A 21,752-nucleotide genomic window follows, 5' to 3' on the forward strand; every position below is an offset into this window, starting at 1 on the left:
GGGGGGGGGGAGGGCGGGATGTGGAAGTAGAAATTAAATACACACTGCGAGCCATGTCAAAAGCCAGTTTTGGAGGAGCCATTAAACCAACCAGATTCGCCTGAAAAATATGCACAAGACAGAGACCATCTCCTGCGGGTTCAGAAGCACTCGGAACAAAAACCTCCTCCCCACCGCTTTGTAGGCCAGTTATTTTCACTCATTTCCCATCACACTACGCAGTGTCTGTTTTTAAGACCGATGTGTCCTTCCTTTCCCCAACTCACACGCACATCACCACCACACGTTCCAGCTTCTTTCAAACCATTCATTTCGCCTCCAAGGTGACACCATGTGGAACCAAAAATGAAGCAGCAAAATGTTGAAAATAAAAATAAAGCGGACTTTATTTAGAAGATAAAGATGGTGGTATCAGTTTTGGTTAATAAAGTTGGGCTCAAGTGTTTTAACAGGTCTTTAATGCCATCACAGACTGGCATGCCAAGGGCATTCTGAATGCCAATTACAGACTGAAGTTGTTTCAAAACCAAGATGCTATCAAAAGCTGATGGAGTTGAGATTTCTCATAAAAGTCGGACTAACACACTTCTTAAATATCAGAGTGACTAGATTACTTGGTTCTGAAAGTGAAAACACTACACTGAGCATTTCCCCTCCCTTTCTCCGCAAGTCCCTAAGGCAAGATTACAGTTGCCTCTGACAGTCCAAAGTTCAACATTTCAACAGAGGGGAGCTGAGGGGAACCAGGAAAATGAAAAGCAAAATTAATAAATGTAATCGTAATTGATATAGGCAGCTGCCACTTACGGCAAACCAAAGCCTAGTCCGATGCCCATTTGCTTCACATTTGCACTGACATCTTCCCAAGCAGACGGTAACTACATTCTTGAAGGAATGTGCCAAGACTAGGGTGGGGAAGGCCCAGACAGTGAGTGGACTGAATGCATTTTGCACCCAGTTACCTTAGGTGGTACAATCGATTAAGGGTAAAAAAGCCCAGACTCTGGAAAACCCACTAGCCAAAAGTAACTAGGAAAGAGGATTAAATGCATAACCAGTGTAGAACGCCTGCAAGGCACCAAGACCACAGTCCAACCAGCCCATTTTCCTCCTCTCCATCACTGAATGGATCTGGGAAAAAGCGTTAATAACAGCACTTGTCAACTGCTTCCCTGGAACAAAACATGACAAAACACACGGAAGGTTTTGTTTCCATTATGGTTCTCGGTGTACTTTATTCTCCTGCTGTCTAGCTAAGCAGCCCACACAGGACAGAAATGGGTAGCACTGAGGAATGATCAGATTTTTTTTCTCCCCAACATTCCTGCCCCCTCCCTAAGCCCTGACCAACCCCTATCTATCAGGAATGGTTAGTGTATCACCCTCTCCTCAAGGGACAACTAACATTTAAACGGGATTAGAGGGTCAGGTCTCTTCTTAGTAGGGCTTAGCAGGTGGTACAAACTATTCACAACGGAGTCTTTCCTTCAAACACCTGTTTTTTGTGTTTTCTTTTTTTTTTTTTTTTGTACACTGGTTCATAGATCGGCACTTGACTTTGAACCTGGCACCAAAAGGCACAATATCTGATACCCTGTACAAGAGCGATTAGAGATGCTGCCATATGGATGAGCAAAACCGAGCCAATCCCACTTATGAATGGAAGGCTTGGATGGGGAGGGGAAAATGGCAAAGAGAAAAATGTAAGCCCACATTTTTTTTTTGCTAGAATGGAAATGAAAGTGGGAATTTAAGGTCTTGTTTTTTAATCCTCCAAACACCAGGAAGCAATTAAAGATCTTCCTTGGTGTTTTTGAAAGCAGCATATTCAAAATGCCAGCAAAAAACTACTAGTAACTGCAAAAACCAAAAGGGGGTCAAAGCTCACCGACATCCCTCCTTATTGCTGAAAGATTCTAAACCCAAAATTCCGGGTGCCCTGTTCCCTTGTAAAAGGGAAAATAGCGAAGTCTGCTTTATGGTTCTCATAGCACATCACACTTTTAAAAAAATATTAAAGTGTGTGACCAGGGGAATGTCTGACACCATTTTATTAATCTTCAACTTCAGTGGAAAAATAAAACCTTTTTCAAGTGCCATTTTCATCACAAGAGTCCTAGTATATATATATGTATGTATATATATACTTTTGATTTTTAAGTTTTATTTTGATTAGTTGGTTTTGAAGTGCAGCAAGAGACCAATACCGCATTGTAGTCAATCAAATAAAAGAGAACAGAAGGCCAAGCAGTTTCCAAATGGTTATTTTATCAGATTGTTTGAACATTAAATTTATCCTCGTTTGCAATCCAAAATAGTTACCTGAAGTTTGCTCTGTGTGTGTCTGTGTGTGTGCGCGTGTGTGTTTACTTTTATTGTGTATTTGTTTTTAAACTCTTTGGCACAATTTTCTGGGGGTGTTCAGACTGCCACCATACATGTCAGGAGAGACCTTTTCTTTTGTGCTGCTACTTCTGAGCATCTAAATTTTGGTTTGTTTGGGTTGTGGCTTTCTTTTGTTTTGAAGTCTGCATTCTTTATTTGTAACAATTGTATTTTAATTTTTTCTAGATCCTCTAACTCCAGAGTTTTCTTTTTCTCCCCCCCTCCCCCCCACTTCTACATTCACAGTTGAACCATATTATTAGGAAAGGCGCCTTGATGAAAAGATCAGGATACGGGAGCTCTGACCATTCGTCAGTGTTTTCCCTAGAAGGTAATTAAAAAAACAAAACAAAAAACAAAACCTAAAGAGCGTCTTTCCTTTTTTTTTCTTTTTTTTCTTTTTTTTTTTTTTTTTACACATCTCTTGTGCTGCATCAGTAGACAGGACTTCGGTTAGTTTTATGAAATGCAACATCTAACCCCTTTTTTTCTGGGAAAAAGAAACTGCAATGACTTGAAGTTGAGAATGTGGATACCGCCTCACTCACACACACTCATTCTCAGACCGTAAAGAATCCCTCACCCTCCTTTTAGCCGGCACGCGTACAGTACCGTGTGGCAATGGTACACCAAAGGTGGGCTTGAGACCCAGGCTCCATCTTTCTTGTCAGTAGCAAAGGCCAGACTGCCTTTTACAACAAAGCACCACAGCTGAACCCAGTCCCTCCTCCTCTCCCAAACCAGTCACTCCACTCGGCACCGGCCAAAAGACAGAAAAGCTAGTTCTAGCCTGTCCTGGGAAGAGAGAACTTCCTTTTTTTTTTTTCCTAAGCAAATACATCCATCGTTTTTCTCTTTTCCAAGATGGCCGACGTTATGGTTTTCTACGAAGTCAGTGCTTACTTAGCTCACTAACAGCGCTGCTGTTGGCGGCTGCGGCTGCTGCTGTGGCAGGATTTTCAATGTGGTGTGTTTTCAAGCCTCACTCACTCATCCTCTCATTCCCAAACATTCAGCATCCGTGCACACTCCTCACTTCCGGGTTTTTCAAAAGATTGGAGATTTCCAGTGGGGGTCTCAGGTTATCATCCCAATGGTAACAGATCTAAAAACAGACGGAAAACAAGTCAACTTTGAGATCACATACAGTTGGAAGAGTCAAACGCTTCTGATTCCCACAATTAAGTGCTCACCAGCCTGAAATGAATCGGTCTAGTTTGTCCTAATAAAAGGACTAATTGTTTTTCTTGTCTTCCTATGTGCCAGCTACCTGCTCTCATTACCACCTATACTAAGAGGGTAGGAGGGAAGCTAACAAGATAAAACTCAAAATAGCCAATTTTATCGAGATCTTTGGAGTAAGACAATGAGTATGTTGAGAGTTGAAAAAATAAAGACTACATCTGAAAGCAAGGGTCAGGGGTGCCTGGGTGTCGACTCTTGATTTCAGCTCAGGTCATGATATCACAGTTAGCGAGCCCCTCTATGCTGACAATGCGGAGCCTGCTTGGGATTCTCTCTCCCTGCCTCTCCCCTCCCCTCTCTCAAAAATAAATAAAAAATTAAAAAAAAACAAAAAACAAAAAAGCAAGCGTCACACAACTCTTGACTTTGGATATCTTCTGCAGAGCTATGCAATGTCTAAAAGCGCTGCAGTAAAAAAAAAAGTATAAAGAGCAGGAGGAAGGGAATAGCGAGTAGAAAAGAAAATTCTGGGAAAATGCCATTACCGATGACTTTATTAGGACCCAAAATCATGCGGGGCCTTCACTGAATTCTAGTTACATAAGTGCTGCTCTTCATCACCACAAGGAATCAAGTATTTGGCTCAAGGAAAGATTGAGGATGCCCGACCCTTCCACTAGTACAAGCCTGAGGAACAAAGGCTTGGCTCAAAAGCACTTATATGGGAAAGGATACAAAACAAAAGGCCATGAGACAGGCAGCCCTTGTCGGAACAGTCTGAAGAAACTGTGCCTCCTCCCCAAGAGAGTAGAAGGAAGAGGGCAATGGAGATGAGCTCTTACCAAGCTTGGTTCTTCAGTTTTCTCAGTTCTTTTGTTGCCCATGTAGCAAGGGTTTTTGCTTTGTTAGTCTTCGATCTCCGTCCTTCAGTTAACAGTTCATGGATCATTGGCCTAGCTTCTACTAATTTCAGTACGTCCTTCCCAAATGCTGTACACAAGTCCCTGTGCAGAACAAACACACCTGACAATGAGCTCCTTGGCCCGACACTGCTATCACGTTTTGAGCCTTCCAAACCAGTGCTAAGCTAGTTGTGGGTTTCTTCATATTTACCTGCTTTTTAACGTTTATTTATTTTGAGAGAGAGTGAACGCGAGCAGGGGAGAGGCAGAGAGAGGGAGACAGAATCCCAAACAGGCTCCAAGCTGCCAGCACAGAGCCTGACGCAGGGGTCGAACTCCCGAACCGTGAGGTCATGACCTGAGCCGAAATCAAGAGTCGGACACTTAACCAACTGAGCCTCCCAGGTGCCCCTGGATTCACTTGCTTTTTAAAGCTGGAAGAAATTTTAGGGATAAGTTGAGCACCTACCCTCAACAGATGCACAAAATGAACTCTAAAGAGAGAGGATGACTACTGCAGGTTCTACAACTAACTCATGGTTCTCTCTTCTAGTGATGCCTCAGAAACTCTCAACAGAGGAGGCTAAACATAGGCAATCTGTTGACCAGCCTCAGAATATGGGATGGACACAGATCTGATGCTGCTCCTATACCTCTGAGAACTCACTTCATAGTTTAGCGAAAACAAATTAGAAACCTGGAGTCTGGAATAAGACCCAAGCTAAGGTTTGGAGTAAATTCTCACCTGTGAGAACTCGTAACAGGACACCATGGGTTCTATTAAAGAAATACCAGGACGCCTGGGTGGCTCAGTAGGTTAAGCGTCCCACTCTTGATTTCAGCTCTGATCACGATCTCATGGTTCATGGGATTGAGCCCCATGTCGGGCTCTATGCTGACAGGGCAGAGCCTGCTCAGGACTGTTTCTCTCTGCCCCTTCTCCCTCCCTCTCCAAATAAACAGACACTAAAAAAAGAAATATCCATGTCAAAGAAGTACACAATCACCATCCAGGCTACCCTCAAAATTCTTTACCACATGTCTTCGGATTTTCCAAAAGTTCTATTTAGCCACTGGAAATAGGATATAACCTACCCTATCAGTCCAGCAGCACAAGCTACTACTCCGTCTGTATGATCCTCATCTCCAGCAATGTGGTCAATGAAAGACAGAATAAATTCTACTCTGGGTTGTACCAGCATCACATCCGCTATAAAAGAAAGAGAAAGTCTGATGAAACTGTCCCACCCTGGCAGGACTGTACCCCCCATTTCAAAGTTTCCAAATACACTATCCCCCTCACAAGGCTGGCTTCAGGTGGGAGAATTAGCTGCACATAGTTATACCGAACTGTCCTTTCGCAGATTAAGATATCATTCTTCACATCAACACAAGAGGCAGACAGTCCTTTTATTACAAGCAGAAATAATACAGAAGAGACTAACGGGACCTTTCCTCTAAGCCCATGGTATCAAAAGAGGTAAAGGACAAATACTTCCCTAGTCAGTAACAGAAATATCAGGTGACAGAGGAAATCTGATCTCCCAGTCCTTCAATTCAATTGCACTAGGGGTGTGTATGTGCTCACAGCTGCCACTCAGGGTTGGTGTAGACGCCAACCAGCACCACAGCCTTGCCGGATCCCATCCCTTACAATGCCCAAGAAAGGGGAGACAAAGCAGCAGAGGAAGAGGGAACAGAAATACGAAAGGCCATATTCTCTCCCAAAGCAACTCTCTTCATCAGGGCGCTTCCTTCTCCCCTTCCTTTCCATTCACAAGTGACAGAACTAGAGGCACAGCCCCTTTGGCTAAGTGAACTCTGGACTGAGTCAACTGGGTTGTATACTCAACGGTGCACGTTCTCCTGGTCTCCCTTCAGTCCCTGGACAATTCCGGTATAGGCTTCCAAGCAGCCTTCCCTTAGCTCATTCAGGTAATCCACCATGTCATAGTCTGACTGTAAGAGACAAAACAGCACGTCCATCATTCCAAGAGCCTTTAGTTGCACGACTGTCAAAAATCCCCCTCATCCAATCAGGGCTGGACTTAAAGATAGCTTTAAGCCTACCTTGTCCACCTGGGCTTGGGAGGCCTGCTGAAGAGTATTCAAGACGACCTCTAGATATTTTTTAAACTCTCCACCAATAGCAAGGGCAATATCACCAAACACTGACAGAATCTGTGGCTTCACAGACCTGTGGACGTTTTCATTCTGATAAAGAGAGAAAAGCAAATGAATAAAAGTCACAACGTGTCCCGCCCAAAGGCTATGACGACTACTAATACGCTGTGTACAGACCACATAATCTCTGAAAAGAGGGATTATGTATGCACTTTACTGGCTTCCCTGCACCACCCCCACCCCTCCCCCCATTCCATGCAGCGAGCACATGCGTTCCTTTAACTTTACAACCTTACTTTATGGAATGACTTTGTGAAAACGAACAATTCCTTTCTTCCTAAGCCTACAGCCAACATTCCAGCAACTTAAAGAGTTCCCTCTCACTGAGTTTTTAACCATGTTTCCAACTGACGATTTCTTCAGATCCTAGTAGACTGGCTTGTGCGTGCAGACACTCACCCCCAGGTTCTCCAGGAGGAGCTGCATCACCTCGTCACAGAAAGGTAAGATGTTGGACTGCAGGGCACGGCATAGGTCTCCCACTAAGCCCACAGCTGCCAGACAAACCTGCAAAGAATCCAGGAAATGATCTTCCGAGCGGAAAAGGCCAACTGCGGGGTAAGGCATTATTTTCACTTAGCTGCTGCTCCTTTTATCACCTGAGCCTAGAGTGCAAGAAGAAAACATCCTCCCCTCTCTGAGATCAGTTCATTTTAACAACCAGTACATCAGGAAAGAAACTAAGGCCGTCCAAGGTTATCATTAAGAAAGGACAGAAATGACAGTATTCCCCAGGAACGATGGTGGCAAGAGCCAGGTGGTTAAAAAAAAAAAAGAGAGAGAAGGAAAAAACCCGGCTCTTAGGGCGCCATGCTGGTGCAGTTAATATCTTGGTTTTTTTCACGGACTACTTCTGGGGAGTTGCCCTGAGTTCAGACACTCAGGGCAACAGAATAAGTTCACACCCAGGGCCAGTGCACCGAGACTGTCTGGACTTTGTACCGCAATGACTGTCCGGTATAAGCGAGAATATAAACGTGTTCTATTGAAAAGCATGGACTACCTGGTACTCAGCATAGTTTTTCAATCCAATGCCCAGGAAGGGTTTAAAGGCCTCCATGTACTTTAGGAACTCACCACCCAACACTGCAAAGAAGCAAACTGTTAGCACCACAGGATATCACAGAAGTGAGCAAAAATAACCATCCTGGCTCTCCCAAAATGTATTCGCTCCACACAACACGTTGGGTGGAGCGTGCATTAATTACCAATTCTCCAGTGAAGATGTTAAGGCTGTCTCAGACAAGTCAAATTCCTAAGTGCTGGAAGGGCCTAACTCTTATGCCCCGAAGATAATGCCAAATCTCCACGGAGCGGGATTTCACTTTGGCTGAAAAAAAACCCAAGTGGTTTTTTTCACGGAACGTCAGGGTTAATTTTGAATTGGATGAGCTAACAATGCTGCCTCTTGGCCACCTCTTCACCTGGTTATAACATGTCTTCTCTGGCAGCCAGGTTTAAAACAGGGTCCATCCCTGGGCAATCCCATCAAGGACTTATTTAACAAGCCAGTCAGGGAAAGCAGACTAGGCTTCTTTCCGAATTCACCGCTCCGGGAGCCATAATGAACTGCCGGGTCCTGTCAGGGTGGTTACATGTGGCCAGATCAGTTGAACATATGCTTCTTATGCTAGAAATAGGTCTGCTCCTCGGAGAAGTAGTCCTCTGGTAATGGCCTTGGTAATACACTTTACAGGCCATCCCTGAAGAAGCATTCCAGGTTTCTGAAGTGCTCTTTAATGTGCTTTTAAATGGCCGTTCGAAGAGTCTTAAGCAGACGTGGCTCCCCCAAAGCAATTTTGTATAGTCAGACATATAACAACCAGAAAACCAATTAATTCCTAGAACCCTCAATGTTTTACTCCATCCCATACAAGGGACCATGCGTGATGGATCAACCCGGAGTCTGAAGCATTACAACTTGAACCAGAAGGTAGCAAGTTCCAGCAAAGAAAACAGAAACCTTTCCTTCCTCCATCCTTGAAAGGAACCAAACTTCAATAAAGCAAGTAGACTTTCAGGGTTAAAAGGAACCTGACGAACACGGGGTAGATGATAATAGTTTCTTCCCCAGAACAGTTGCCAATCTGAGATGCAAACTGGCCCCCCGTTTATTTCAGTGAGAGTGGCAAAGCAGTTATACACAAAGTTATGCTTATATTCAACCCAACTTTGCACTCCAGTCATGCCCCAGTAAATGAGAAGACAGGACTATGCTTTCTCTGGTCAAAAATTTCCCATGGCCATTGAAACTCCCATACCCTAAAGACACTCCCTGCCCAATTTTGGCTCACTGACCTTCCACCAGTGTGCTAACTGCCATTAGGGCATCCTCTTGCACTCCCCCAGACCCAGCTGTGCTTTGGAACATCCTTAACAGGGAGGCCATGACCACATCAGAGATCTGCAAAGCATCTTGATGTTGCACTTTCCGGAGAACATTCTGTGAAATGAACAAGAAAGAGTTCAGGATCTGTTGATTCTAAACCTTCCAATCAGAACACTAAACATACCTTCCTAAAAAAAAAAAAAAAAAAAAAAAATTTAATTAAATTCCTTGACTTTCTAGCTTTCTTTTTTTTTTTGGAAATGCCAAATACACTTTTTGTAATCAAAAGCTTTCACAGTGTAAATCACCTGCAACAAAACATGCATTTTAAGATCCCTTCTATTCCCCAATTCAGAATGAACACAAGATGATCTTCCATGGTACATAAACTCATTTCTTCTGCATTTCATTTATGTCTGATAAACCCATCAGTAGCCTCCATATTCCAATCTTCCTGGAATGGCACTTGAATTTACTTCAGCTTTAAAGAAGAACAGGTTATATTATAGTTCCTACTCATAAAACAAAAAAGCAATCCTTCCTATATCCTAACCTATTTACAGATGATAGGAAAGAAATAGCTTTGATAAAATAAAGCCAACTGAATTATCCTAATTCAGTACTCCTCAAACCTCCCTCCTTAGCCTTTAATTTATTTCAACTAATGTTACCAGATCATTCCGGCATTTGTCAGATAACTCAAGAAAGACCTTAACAGTCAAGCTTAAAAAAAAAAAAATTAAGTTTGGCTAAGAAAGAAAAGAGAGTTCATAAGGAAGATGACCTAGTTAGCATCACTCAATACTAAAACCTAGTACCTATGTAAGCATTAGGCAATTTCCAGGGTTTTCCTACCTTTGGTTAAAAAAGGGAATAGCACCTCAGCCACTCCATGAGTCCAGTCACGAATGGGTGACGTTGGATTTAAAGATTCCCGGTCTCCCCTCAAAAGACTACTTTGAGTAACAGGTACTATAGATGACATAAATTATAATAAAGCTTCCAATAGGAACTGTTGTTTCAAAAGATGATGGCAGAAAAACTCAAGGCTTCATTTTTTTAGCCGAGTGAACCACAGCTGGGAGCCAAATCTGGCTGGGCTGCATTTGGACAACCCACTAAAAAAACCAAGACTGGAAGGTGCCAACACAACATAGCCGTACAACATCATAAAACGAGCAGTTTCCTCCCCTAAACTGGGCAAAAGACAAATCCTGTCTTTACGGACAGAGAAGAAAAGAGAACACTTTCTGATCGGCCTCAGAACTGGTAAGCGATAAAGCACCACTGTACCTGAAGAGTTGCGCAGAGCAAAGACTGAAGGTCATTGAACTGGATCCTATCCGATGTGCTCTGGATATGTGACTACAAAGAAAAGAAGATCATCATATTCTGAATAAACACCTTCTAAAAGAGCGCTGAACTTCCTCAGTGCTTCCATTTTTTGCTGGGTTTAGCAAGACCGTTAAATAATCTTTACTGATTCTAACGTAGGAAATAAAAAACTTACAGATGTATATGATGTGATGTGTCTAAGTAACTGGGATGAGCAATGCAGATTTAAAGAGGCAACATTTTTTGTATAAGCCTTACATCGTTCTGAGAAGATATATATTTACACGTAAATGCAAACACCAAGAAGAGAGGATGGGCCTCCCACCTCCGACCAAGCCAGGAAAGCCCAGTCTCACCTCCATCTGGAGCACCTGCTGCAGTCGCTCCATGATAACCAGAGTAGTCTTCTGAACCGCAGGGTAACAATCCTTGGCACTGTTTTTCACAATTTCCATCAGAGACTCATATGCAGAACTCCTCAGGTTGTTCTGGTGTCCATCAGGTCTGTAAGGAAGACACAACAACAATCTTAAAGTCTCACCTGAGAAAAAGAATAGAGCTGTTATGACATAGACCTTGTTGCAAAGAAAATAAGGATCCTATGGGGCGCCTGGGCGGGGGGGGGGGGGGGGGGGGGGGCTCAGTCGGTTAAGCATCTGACTTCAGCTCAGGTCATGATCTCATGGTTCGTGAGTCTGAGCCCAGAGCTGTCAGCACAGAGCCTGGAGCCTGCTTCAGATTCTGTTTCCCTCTCTGCCCCTCCCCCACTCACAGTCTCAAAAATAACGTTTAAAAAAAAACAAAAAGGGAAGAAAATAAGGATCCTAGAACTGGTACGGTTGCAAACGTGGTTTGAGTTTGACAACACAATACAACCAGGAAATAAATTTTCAACTGTGAAGCCAACGGCTATCTTCATTATGGGTCTCCAGAGCTGGTTAAACTTTAGAATAACTCTTTGGAAATGGGCTGAAATTATAGGGAAACAAATTAGTTTAAAATGCTGAAGGGTGCCTGGGTGGCTCAGCCAGTTAAGCATCCAACTTTGGCTCAGGTCATGATCTCACCGTTCGTGGGTTTGAGCCCCGTGAGCTGTGCTGTCTGTGCTGACGGCTTAGAGCCTGGTTTAGATTCTGTGTCTCCCTCTCTCTCTCTCAAAAATAAACATTAAAAGAAAAAAAAAAAAAAAAAAGAATTTAGGTTTATGGGGGGAGGGGATAAAAATAAAATGCAGACGAAAGCATGTGGACAAATGAAGACGTTGCCTGAATAGCTAAGAAAAAGATAATTTTCCTCATTCATCTGTGAAAGATGGTATTATATATACTCTTGATCAGAGAGGTAAAGATAAACTAAGGAAGCATGGAAGAGTTTAAACCCAGCCTTCTTCCTAATGGTTTCTTTTGAGCATGGCTTTAGGTATAGCTCACATACAACCAAAATTAAAGGTCGTTCCAACTTATAACCCCTTAGAACTACATTTCACGGGCGCATGGCTGGCTCAGTCGGTGGAGCATGTCACTCTTGTTCTTGGGGTTGTTAAGTTCGAGCTGCATATTGGGGGTAGAGATTACTTAAAAACAAATCTTTATTTTTTTAAATATTTTCTTTTAATTTTTAATGTTCGTTTACTCTTGAGAGAGACAGAGCACAAGTGGGGGAGGGGCAGAGAGAGGAGACACAGAATCTGAAGCAGGCTCTGGGCTCCGAACTGTCAGCACAGAGCCTGACATGGGGCTCGAACCCATGAACCACAAGATCATGACCTGAGCTGAAGTAGGACACTTAACCGACTAAGCCACCCAGACGCCCCTAAAAATAAATCTTTAAAAATTTTTTTTCAAAAGCTCAGTTCTAAAACAACTGCATTTTAATGCCAAGTTCTTCACCTATTTTAAAAAGTAGTAATTAATGAAATGATCTGGTGTGGCAATTAAATCCGTAATAAGAGCTACGATTTCCTTTATACCATAATCAAAGGCTCCTGTTACCAGTAGACACTGAAAAATGAAGGGACCTCTCTAGACCAATTCCTCTTTATATGAGACTATTTTCTGACTTCACTTGTAACCTCAACATTCTAAGGTAGACATAGTCTGTATTTTCTTCTTTTTTTAAATGTTTATTTTTGAGAGAGAGAGGGAAACAGAGTGTGAGTGGGGGAGGGGCACAGAGCCCAATGCGGGGCTCAAACCCACAAACTGTGAGATCGTGACCTGAGTCGAAGTCAGACGTTTAACCGACTGAGCCACCAGGGCGCCCATGTATTTTCTTCTCTTATTTTTTAGCCCCAACATGGGGCTCAAACTCATGACCCTGAAATCAAGAGTTGCACGCTCTCACGACGGAGCCAGCCAGGTGTCCCTTTCTCTTATTTAAACAAATAGTGTACCAGAAGACTCTTTTAATGCTTCCTGTTACTATGTTCCCATGATTAGGTTATACAGAGGCGCCCCCCACCACACACAAGGCAAAAGGATTTGGATGCAAAGATACCACCCACTTCTGTATATATCAGTCACCTGTCTGTAGTTTCTAGAAGCTTCTGAACTATGAGTTCAAAAGAAGAAGATAAGCAATAGGTAGCTGGTTCTTCCTGATCATCAGCCACATCTGCAGCTTCATAAGCAGCTTCAGCCAGACTGGAGAAAGCCTTAAACAGAGACAGAGTCAACATTAGTCCTGAAAAGAACCCCTCCCCAGGACAACCTCATTTCTCCTTAACATACTATGGGCAGTGTTCCTTTCCAACTGACCTAAGAATAAATCAATGCTAGTGAATCCTCAACTTTTCCTGTCAAAGTCCTAAGACAATCACTTAACAAGAGGTATCCTTAAAATTAAATATTTATGTATTTGTTTATTTATATTGTTTGTCCCACCCCAAACTCTCTCAGCAGCAGAGTTCTTTCATCTGCCACAAATACCTGCCACTACGTCATTTCTTTTTCCACTTACAGAAAGGCTTTTTAGCCCCACTCCTTCCTTGTCTGAACTTCCTCCCCCACACCCCCAAAGGTCCCTCATGAACTACCTTCAGCCTGCACTGACTCAGCACTTGGGCCGCCTACCTTCCTTCTCTTTTGCCCCCTTCTCAGCAATGGTACTTTTCGTAGCTAGCAACTCTCTACCTTAATCAAAATTTCTTGTTCCCCAAGCAACTGAAGAAAGAAAACCAGGTCCAGATAGTTTTCCCACCGGGTTAGCATGACTGTTCTAAATGGTTTGGGAACCAGTTCACCATGAGTCAACAGCTCCCACTGGCTCATGCAATTGGCATCCCCCACATTTTAATTGAAGAAATGAGAAAGGAGATGCTATTCAGAAAAGGCCTTCCAGTGAGGTAGACCCATTTCTCTCCCACACTTCCTACCTCCTTGCCCATGGCTCAGCCCAGCTCCATATCTCAGTGGAAAGAAGAGCCCTTACCCAGCACACGTTTGAAGCCACTCTGGGTTCAGCACTGAGGCCCTCAATCAGACACTGCAGCAGGGGAGTTAAGTAGACATCATTGATGGCAGCTTCAGGGAGCAGTTCACAAATTCGGCCCACAGTCCACGCGGTTGTATCTCGAACAACTACACTGGGGTCTTTCATTAATTCTATTAGGGTGGGCATAGCCTGCAAAAATAGCAATTAGCAAAGCGAAGCAAAGATTAAGATTCATGTCGACTGACACCTCGGAGGGGGAAATGCTGATGGTTGGGATTTTTCCTTAAAAATTTTTTTCAGTACTCTCTACACCCAACATGGGGTTCCAACTCACGACTCCAAGACCAAGAGTCCCACAGTCTTCTGACTGAGCTACCCAGTGCCCCCTGATGGTTGGGTTTTAACCCAAAGCATCAAGACAGTGTGTCATTTTAGAAGATACGTCTGTCCTGTATCCAACAGTGTGATCAAAACAAAAGGAAAAGTGAAACAGTCCTCTCTTCACCAAATCCCAGCAGAGAGTTTTATTAGAAGTCTAGCAAGAAAGGGGCGCCCGGGTGGCTCAGTCGGTTAAGCGGCCGACTTCAGCTCAGCTCAGGTCACGATCTCGCGGTCCGTGAGTTCGAGCCCCGCGCTGGGCTCTGGGCTGATGGCTCAGAGCCTGGAGCCTGCTTCCGATTCTGTGTCTCCCTCTCTCTCTGCCCCTCCCCCGTTCATGCTCTGTCTCTCTCTGTCTCAAAAATAAATAAAACCTTAAAAAAAAAAAAAAAAATTAAAAAAAAAAAGAAGTCCAGCAAGAAAAAGCTTCCAGCAGACTTCTGCCGAATCTCCCAGGTGGTGCACCTCCACGCAGTGGCAATGGCGTGTGGCTCCACTGGGAGAGGCCGAGTTCCACTGCACTGCGCTCCGTTCCAATGGGCTCTCGTAGCGCTTTGTAACAGTAAAATAAACACCCTGTTTCCACAAGACTTTTCGTTACACAGATATCATTGTGTCCCAAGGACAGAATCATCACATAAAAATTACGGGGAAGGTTTATGACACAGCAGGTAAGTGAAAACACAAGTCCTGAGACTGCTGCACAGGAAGATGCCCATCCTGCCGCACACACATACGTGCACACAGAAGACAGCGACACAGGTCAACGCTAAGAGTTAAGAATGTTATCCTTCAGCACGTGATTAAAGGGGACTTTTTCTGCCTTTCTGTCAAGTCCTGAGTTTTGTTAACAATCCAGAAATTACCTTTGTGGAGGACTACGTACAGTTTCGTTTTTAAAGTAAAGGCACACTCTCAAGTAAAAAGCTCAAGTAATAAATATCCCATTTAAAAGCCCCCAGCCTCACCTGTATAACTAGTGGTTTGAGCTGATTGGGCTCTGGTCCTTCCAAGATACAGCCAAAAGCCATTACTGCTGCATCCCGGTACCGCCAATCCGGGTTCTTGATGTGTTCTTTAATGAAGGGGAGGACATGTGGGACGATGTCATCTTCACAGCAGGTGGCCAGAAGCATGAGGCACACGCCTGCTGCTTTGCAGGGGTTCCAGTCGTCGTCGTCGTCATTTTCGTCCTGATGAAGAGAATGTGGCACTAGTTCAGTTTTTGTTCAAAGAATCACTTCAACTCAAAAAAAAAAAAAAAAAAAAAAAAAAATCCACTACCTCCAAAGGTCTTCTGACTACTCCCAGATGTCACTGGAACTTAAGTTTTGCGGATGTACATAAAATGTAAAACCTTTCCACGTACGAACGTATATATACGTATATACAATATTAAAGTTTACTTATTTATTCTGAGAGAGCACACAGGCACGTGAGCAGGGGAGGAACAGAGCGAGAATCCCCAACAGGCTCCACGCTGTCGGCGTGGGGCCCAACGCAGAGCTCGATCTCATGAGCCAGGAGATCGTGACCGGAGCCGAAATCAAGAGTTGGACACTCAACCGACTGAGCCACCCCATGAAAACCTTTCTGTTTGAATCTCTTCCACAAAGACTCATCGCAGCATAGCCTGTGATGCAGACAGAGGGAAGTCCCACTTCATACTACACAAGGACACAGACGACTCGCGCTACATGCAACAAGAAGGATGAAACTGGGACACACGGCAAGTGAAAGGCAAAGCAAGAGTATATGCCGTATGATTCTAGTTATGTAAAGCCCAAATTCAGTCAAAATTAATTTACGGTAGTAAAGGTGAGGGAGTGAATGACTCGGAAGAAGCCGTGAGGTGGCTTCTGGTGTGCTAATAATTATTACAGTTCAATGAAAAGTTAAACCAAAACCAACGTCAAAACCAAGATTCCATTCGCATTTCTCCGGAAACTAGAATTCAAGGCCTAGCTTCCTGACTGTGGCTACTCACACCACACAATCAATTTAAGGTAGGCTGCCTTAGGCACCTTCAGGATATTACACACCTAAAGAATGATTTGTTCCCAAATGCGAAAAACACAACAAAAATGTACAAAAGCGAAGACACTAAGGTCAAAAGATAAAAAGTGGCTGTAAAACTCAAAGATGAGATGAAAATTTGAGAGAGAACCCAGTCCACTTCAAACCAAATACGTCTCTACTCATCTTTTGAGATTGTTGTATTGAAAATCACGTACTTTCCCAAAACCAAGTAACCTCCCTGCTTCCAAGGAAATTCTGCAGTGCTCAAAGTGACAACAAGGTTTCCTCAGAGCACTCCCAGCCCTCTGGTAATATTTTACATGTATCAGGAGGGAGGAGATACACAATCTTTCCAAACACCACACCAAGAAAGACTGTCATGCCCCAAATCAAAAGCGAACGATGCCAAGATACACTCCTTATAAAATACACTACTATATATATCCCTTATACCCCCATCTTTATGAAGTCATTACTTTTCCTTTGTCCTGAATCTTATGGATGTTAATAATCATGAAGGATCAGAAATTTCTTCCACGGGTTGACGTCCTTCACTGGGATGTGAATAATTCTCAGCCAACCTCACCAACATTTGAAACGCGTACACACGTACTGTGAACTCATGAGAACAATCCAGATGTTAGCAGATAAATTAAGTGGCCTAAACTAGTACATCTCTCTCGCTAACCTTCACTGCAACTTTCGTAGCGTAGGTCCCCCCCGCACGCCTTTGGACAAGGCTCAAATCAGAGCAGCAGCGGATGTAGCTCGTCTGCCATCAAGACCGAAACGGTCAGACCCAGTCCTCCCTCACAAATAACTCAGAGTCCGGAGGATCTTAGAGATCTGTTTGGCTGTTCCCGAGTCAAGCGGAACAGAACACCAACCGGCTGCAGAGTTGCCGAGTTCCCTCACGGAAACTGTTCCGCAGCAAATCAATCCTCAACAAGGTTTCACGGCTTCCCCGGCTAGATCTGTGAGGTAACTCACCTGTTTGGTTAGTGTCTGTGTGAGGATGGGAACCAGGTACTGGAGTGCTCCCTTGGCATAAAACTTGCTGGTGTGCTCAGGAGGTCGTCCTTGTTCGGCTGCCTGAGGAAAAACATAAAAGCAAATTCTGGACGGCGGCAAACAGGCGGATACTAGAGGCATACAATAAGAGGTGCCCAGGGGTCTGTACAGAAATACACCTAGCAAATGTAACATTTGCTGTGATCTCTGGAGGCGCTCACTTTTTGGTCTACTTCAATGGGATTCTTTTAGGCCATACATATAAATCCACCTTAAAGGGCCAAGGCAATCGTAAGAACTACATTCCTTTTTCACAAGCTCAATTCATATTAACAAGATGTCATCTAACTAACCTTTGGATCAAGAGATGTACTAAGTTTACGTAATGATGCCAAAAATAAAACTGTTTCTTAGTGTGCAAGACAGTGAAGGCTGGAAACAAAGCTTGAGTTCAAAGACTGCAAAGTGCAGAACTAGCCCCTCTGTCTAGATCAAATTCCTTCACCAGAGTTAATAAACTGGCAATTATGCATCCCGTGCTTGCATAAGGACTTCCAAAAGGAAATAATTCGGCGTCAGACATCACCTCATTAAATGGGGACTGCCAGCTGCCCCCTTGTGTTCACGGTACTAATACCAACATTTATAATAAATCCTGTCTGGCTGATTGGTAAAAGCATGACATGCCTCACTAAGGGTCTGTCTCCCTCCTGAGAAGCTTTGGCTAGCAGAGAAAGCAAAATCTCTACAAATGGAGACGCCCTCTAAGCCGAGTCAAAATAAGGCCTTCCCAGAGGAGACTAATGCCCATAAAGGAGCTACGTCCCGAAGCCCAAAGAGAAACAGCCCTCTCCCCCCGGCACCGACTTTCTCCCAGGCTCACCTCAGAAGCCTCAATGGCCAAGTCCATTTCCTCATCACACACATTGGACCAGAATTCTATCCCTTGTAGGGCCACCTCATCAATGTCACTTTTCATTGCTTCAATTGTGATCTTAAGAGGAAAAAAAAATGACACCGCAGACCCCGATTAAGTGCTAGTTCAAGTTAGACCCCTGCTTCTAACCACAGACACTCAAGTGTCAAAAACGTAGATTTATGAACGCTACGTCTGGAAGGAAAGGTAGAAACAGGAAACTGATTTAAAAAATACACTCTTTACCAGCACAAAGATAGTACAAGTCTGCTTAGTACATTAGTGATGAGCGTCAACATTAACACTCAGGACTCCAGGAGTTTTCTTGATTTCAGAACATTAAGTAAAAAAATTACAGAAATAACAAGACAGCAAAAACGATGGGCTTTGCAACTAGCTACATGCTGAAATACATAGAACAGAAATACTTACAGCAAAAAGAGCAGGACCCATATACGTCTCCATGTACTGATAATATAAGGACATTATCTTTACCAGATTTTGTAAGGCAGCCACTCGTACCTTTTAAGAAGAAAAGATTACTTTGCTATTTAGTTTAACAATGTAGTCTGACAAAGACATAGGACTACTTCACACAAATGGGACAGTAACCTAAAGGGTCAGTTGAGGTACATTTGGGTAATGTCATCATTTCCCAAAAATCAATCTCTTCCCTTAGTTTTTTTCACTAGCCCTATTTATCTTTCCTCTTTCCTTTTTCCTCTTTCTTTCAACTTTAAAGGTGCCTGTGGAACCTATGGTGGGACTAAAGTCACAAATGCCACTGAGACTGGATGTTACTCCCACCTGTCTCGAGGGTCAAGGTTTAGGTTACAGAAACAGCAAAAGCTGTTTCAATGGCTACAATGGAAAACAATCACTTGTGTAATTACAGCAATTAAGTAGCAAAGGGGACCAAAAACCATTTCTTCCTTAAACCTTTTATAAGACCATAGCAACTTACATTATGTTAACTTTCCAAGTACTGTTTTTCCCTCTTTTACTAAAAACAATGTTAGATGTCAGCCAAACTTTATTTCTGAAATCACCTGATTCCCAACATCTATTTATTTTTTAATGTTTATTCATTTATTTTGAGAGGGAGAGAGTACAAGCAGGGGAGGGGCAGAGAGAGAATCCCAAGCAGGTTCCGTGCTGTCAGCACAGAGCCTGACGTGGGGCTCAAACTCACGATCCAGGGGATCATGACCTGAGCTGAAACCAAGAGTCAGACGCTTAACCAACTGAGTCACCCAGGTGCCCCTGATTCCCAACATTTCAAACTACTATGCTAGAGATGGCATTTCCTAGGAAAGATGGAAGACATATTATCTGACCTCATACTTACCCTTGTATCTGGACACTGTGTGGCTTCACAGACCACCTGCATAATAAAGTGCCTCTCGGACTGCAGGAAGAATAAAAAAAAGAGAATAAGATTCTTCACATATATGAAGATCCTAGACTATCTCTTCAGGGAAAACCTAGCACTCCCATAACCCTGACCAATTGAGCAGCTTTGCCCTGACATAGTAATGGCACTGTGAAAGCTATAAAAGAGTTTGCCCCCAGTGTCTATTATATGACCTGCCCTCTAAAGAGGTCCCTAATCTTTTAATCCCCAAAATGACCTTCACTAACAAGACTCCAAGGAGGAAGTAGAAAGGAAAATGTAGGTCACAGAGTTTAAATAAAAATGGTTACAAACAAAAATCTCTACATTAGGAAAATCCATTTCTTTATATTTAAAATTTGAGAATTCAAAACATCTGCTTTACTTAGGGGACAAATTTGTTTTCCGGGAGGTGGCAAATCCCCATCAAATGTGGTACGATACCGGAGAACAGAGCAATGAACTTATTTGCTACTATGCTAAGTCTTCTGAAATGTGAAAGGAAAAAGCCTATTTCCTAAACAATTAGAATTACAATTTGCTTTGTCTTCTTGGACCTCCCTACTTTGTCCACAAGACCAAGAAATGGCAAAAAGCACAGCTGAAGTGTCAACACACACAGATACAACACAGATACAAAAAAACTTTCAGATCACATAATCCAGCAATTCCACTTGAGTATATATGTCCCAGAGAACTGAAACCAGGGCCTCAAAGACCTAGTTGTATACCCATGCCCATAGCAGCAGTATTCACAACAGCCAGAAGATGAAAGGAAACAGCCCAAATGTCCACCGACAGATGAATAAACAAAACATGATGTATACCCACAACAGAATATTATTCAGCCTGAGAAAGGAAATTCCGACACATGCTGCGACATGGATGAACCCAAGACATTATGTTAAATGAAATAAGCTGGTCACCAAAAGGCAAATCAAATACTGTATGATTGATTACACTTAAATAAGGTATCTAGTGTAATCAAATTCATAGAAACAGAAAGTGAAAGAGTGGTTGCCAGGGCCTGGGAAGGGGAAAACAGAGAGTTGTTTAATGCATACAGTTGCAGTTTTGCAAGATGAAAAAGTTCTGGAGACTGGTTGCAAAACAACGGGAATATGTTTAACACTACTGAATTGTACACTTACAATGGTTAAGACGTAAATGTTAGGTTACTATAGATTTTAACAGAACTTAAGTAATAGGGGGAAATACTTTCAGGCAAGATAAACTTTCTTTATATATTAATTTTCAAAAGCACCCTTCTAAGGAGGTGTGAGATAGTTCAACTTCTATAATTTTTTTTTCAAGTACATTCTATGGCCAACGTGGGGCTCAAGCACGTGACCTCAAGATCAAGAGTTACATGCTCTACCAGCTGAGCCAGCCAGTTACCCCCCAACCCCCTGCTTTCTTTACAGAGAAAGAGAGAGAGCGAGAGAATTTTTAACAGGCTCCACGCTCAGCACAGAGACGCCACAGGACTCTATCCTACGACCTGGGATCATGACCAGAGCTGAAATTAAGTCAGATGCTCAACCCACTGAGCCACCCAGGTGCCCCCCGCCCTTTTGAAGTAAGCTCTACAACTTCTGTCGTATTTTTAAAATCTCAGAGCACATCCACATTTTGATCTGCAGAAGGAAAAACCTAAGCTTAGAAACACTTCAGATCACATTTTCCCCAAAGCCTCATGAAAAAAGGCAAACACCTACTCCAAGACCATTTCTTACATAACACAAATCTTGAATGGAAATGAGTGCACCTAGTAGTGCACTAAATCACAAAACTTAAAACCAAACCAAACCAAACCAAACCAAAAGCCCTTTCATTTAATTGTTACTCCGCACCTTCTAAACCTTTTTGTCGAAAGAGACTCACCTCTTTGTCAAAGTTTGCTTTGGTGAACTCCAATGAGTTCAGGAGTGCATTAGTAGCCGCCAGCTTCACATTATTACTGGGCTCCTCTTTCCTCATCCCCTGGATTATGGCAGTCAGAATCTCATTGGATTTATCCTGTAGCTGCTCTGGGTCCTGAAACGAGCAGAGAAGCGCAGTGAGTAAAATAATGAGCTCATGACTAATCAGCAGTCCTTTTAACTGTGAAATCACTCGAGTGAGTATCATGACTTTCTCTGATCTCTTTCCACACATTTCCATTTAGGGACAAATCACCTGCAAAATATCCCAAGGTCTAGTCGTCCAAAATCAATCTGAAACAAGTTAAACTCATCAACTTCATCTGATTTCTTAGCACGATGACTCTGGACATGAGGTAAT

General features: G+C 43.1%; 1 protein-coding gene across 1 annotated transcript in view; it reads right to left on the reverse strand.

Moving 5' to 3' along the window:
- Window positions 1–361: 361 nt before the first annotated feature.
- The window catches only part of KPNB1 (karyopherin subunit beta 1), a 28,272-nt gene continuing 6,881 nt past the window's right edge, over window positions 362–21,752 (reverse strand). Inside the window, exons 5-22 of the mRNA XM_042967186.1 lie at window positions 21,354–21,506; window positions 19,425–19,484; window positions 18,509–18,598; window positions 18,044–18,154; window positions 17,140–17,241; window positions 15,099–15,323; window positions 13,750–13,941; window positions 12,843–12,973; window positions 10,677–10,824; window positions 10,279–10,350; window positions 8,955–9,099; window positions 7,660–7,742; window positions 7,056–7,163; window positions 6,543–6,686; window positions 6,326–6,431; window positions 5,568–5,682; window positions 4,413–4,574; window positions 362–3,490 (exon numbers count right to left, since the gene is read on the reverse strand). Coding sequence (XP_042823120.1) covers window position 3,490; window positions 4,413–4,574; window positions 5,568–5,682; window positions 6,326–6,431; window positions 6,543–6,686; window positions 7,056–7,163; window positions 7,660–7,742; window positions 8,955–9,099; window positions 10,279–10,350; window positions 10,677–10,824; window positions 12,843–12,973; window positions 13,750–13,941; window positions 15,099–15,323; window positions 17,140–17,241; window positions 18,044–18,154; window positions 18,509–18,598; window positions 19,425–19,484; window positions 21,354–21,506 — 2,148 coding nt within the window. The 3' untranslated portion in view covers window positions 362–3,489. The remainder of the gene's footprint in view (window positions 3,491–4,412; window positions 4,575–5,567; window positions 5,683–6,325; window positions 6,432–6,542; window positions 6,687–7,055; window positions 7,164–7,659; window positions 7,743–8,954; window positions 9,100–10,278; window positions 10,351–10,676; window positions 10,825–12,842; window positions 12,974–13,749; window positions 13,942–15,098; window positions 15,324–17,139; window positions 17,242–18,043; window positions 18,155–18,508; window positions 18,599–19,424; window positions 19,485–21,353; window positions 21,507–21,752) is intronic.

This window comes from Panthera tigris, chromosome E1, assembly GCF_018350195.1.
Source record: "Panthera tigris isolate Pti1 chromosome E1, P.tigris_Pti1_mat1.1, whole genome shotgun sequence".
NCBI lineage: Eukaryota > Metazoa > Chordata > Mammalia > Carnivora > Felidae > Panthera > Panthera tigris.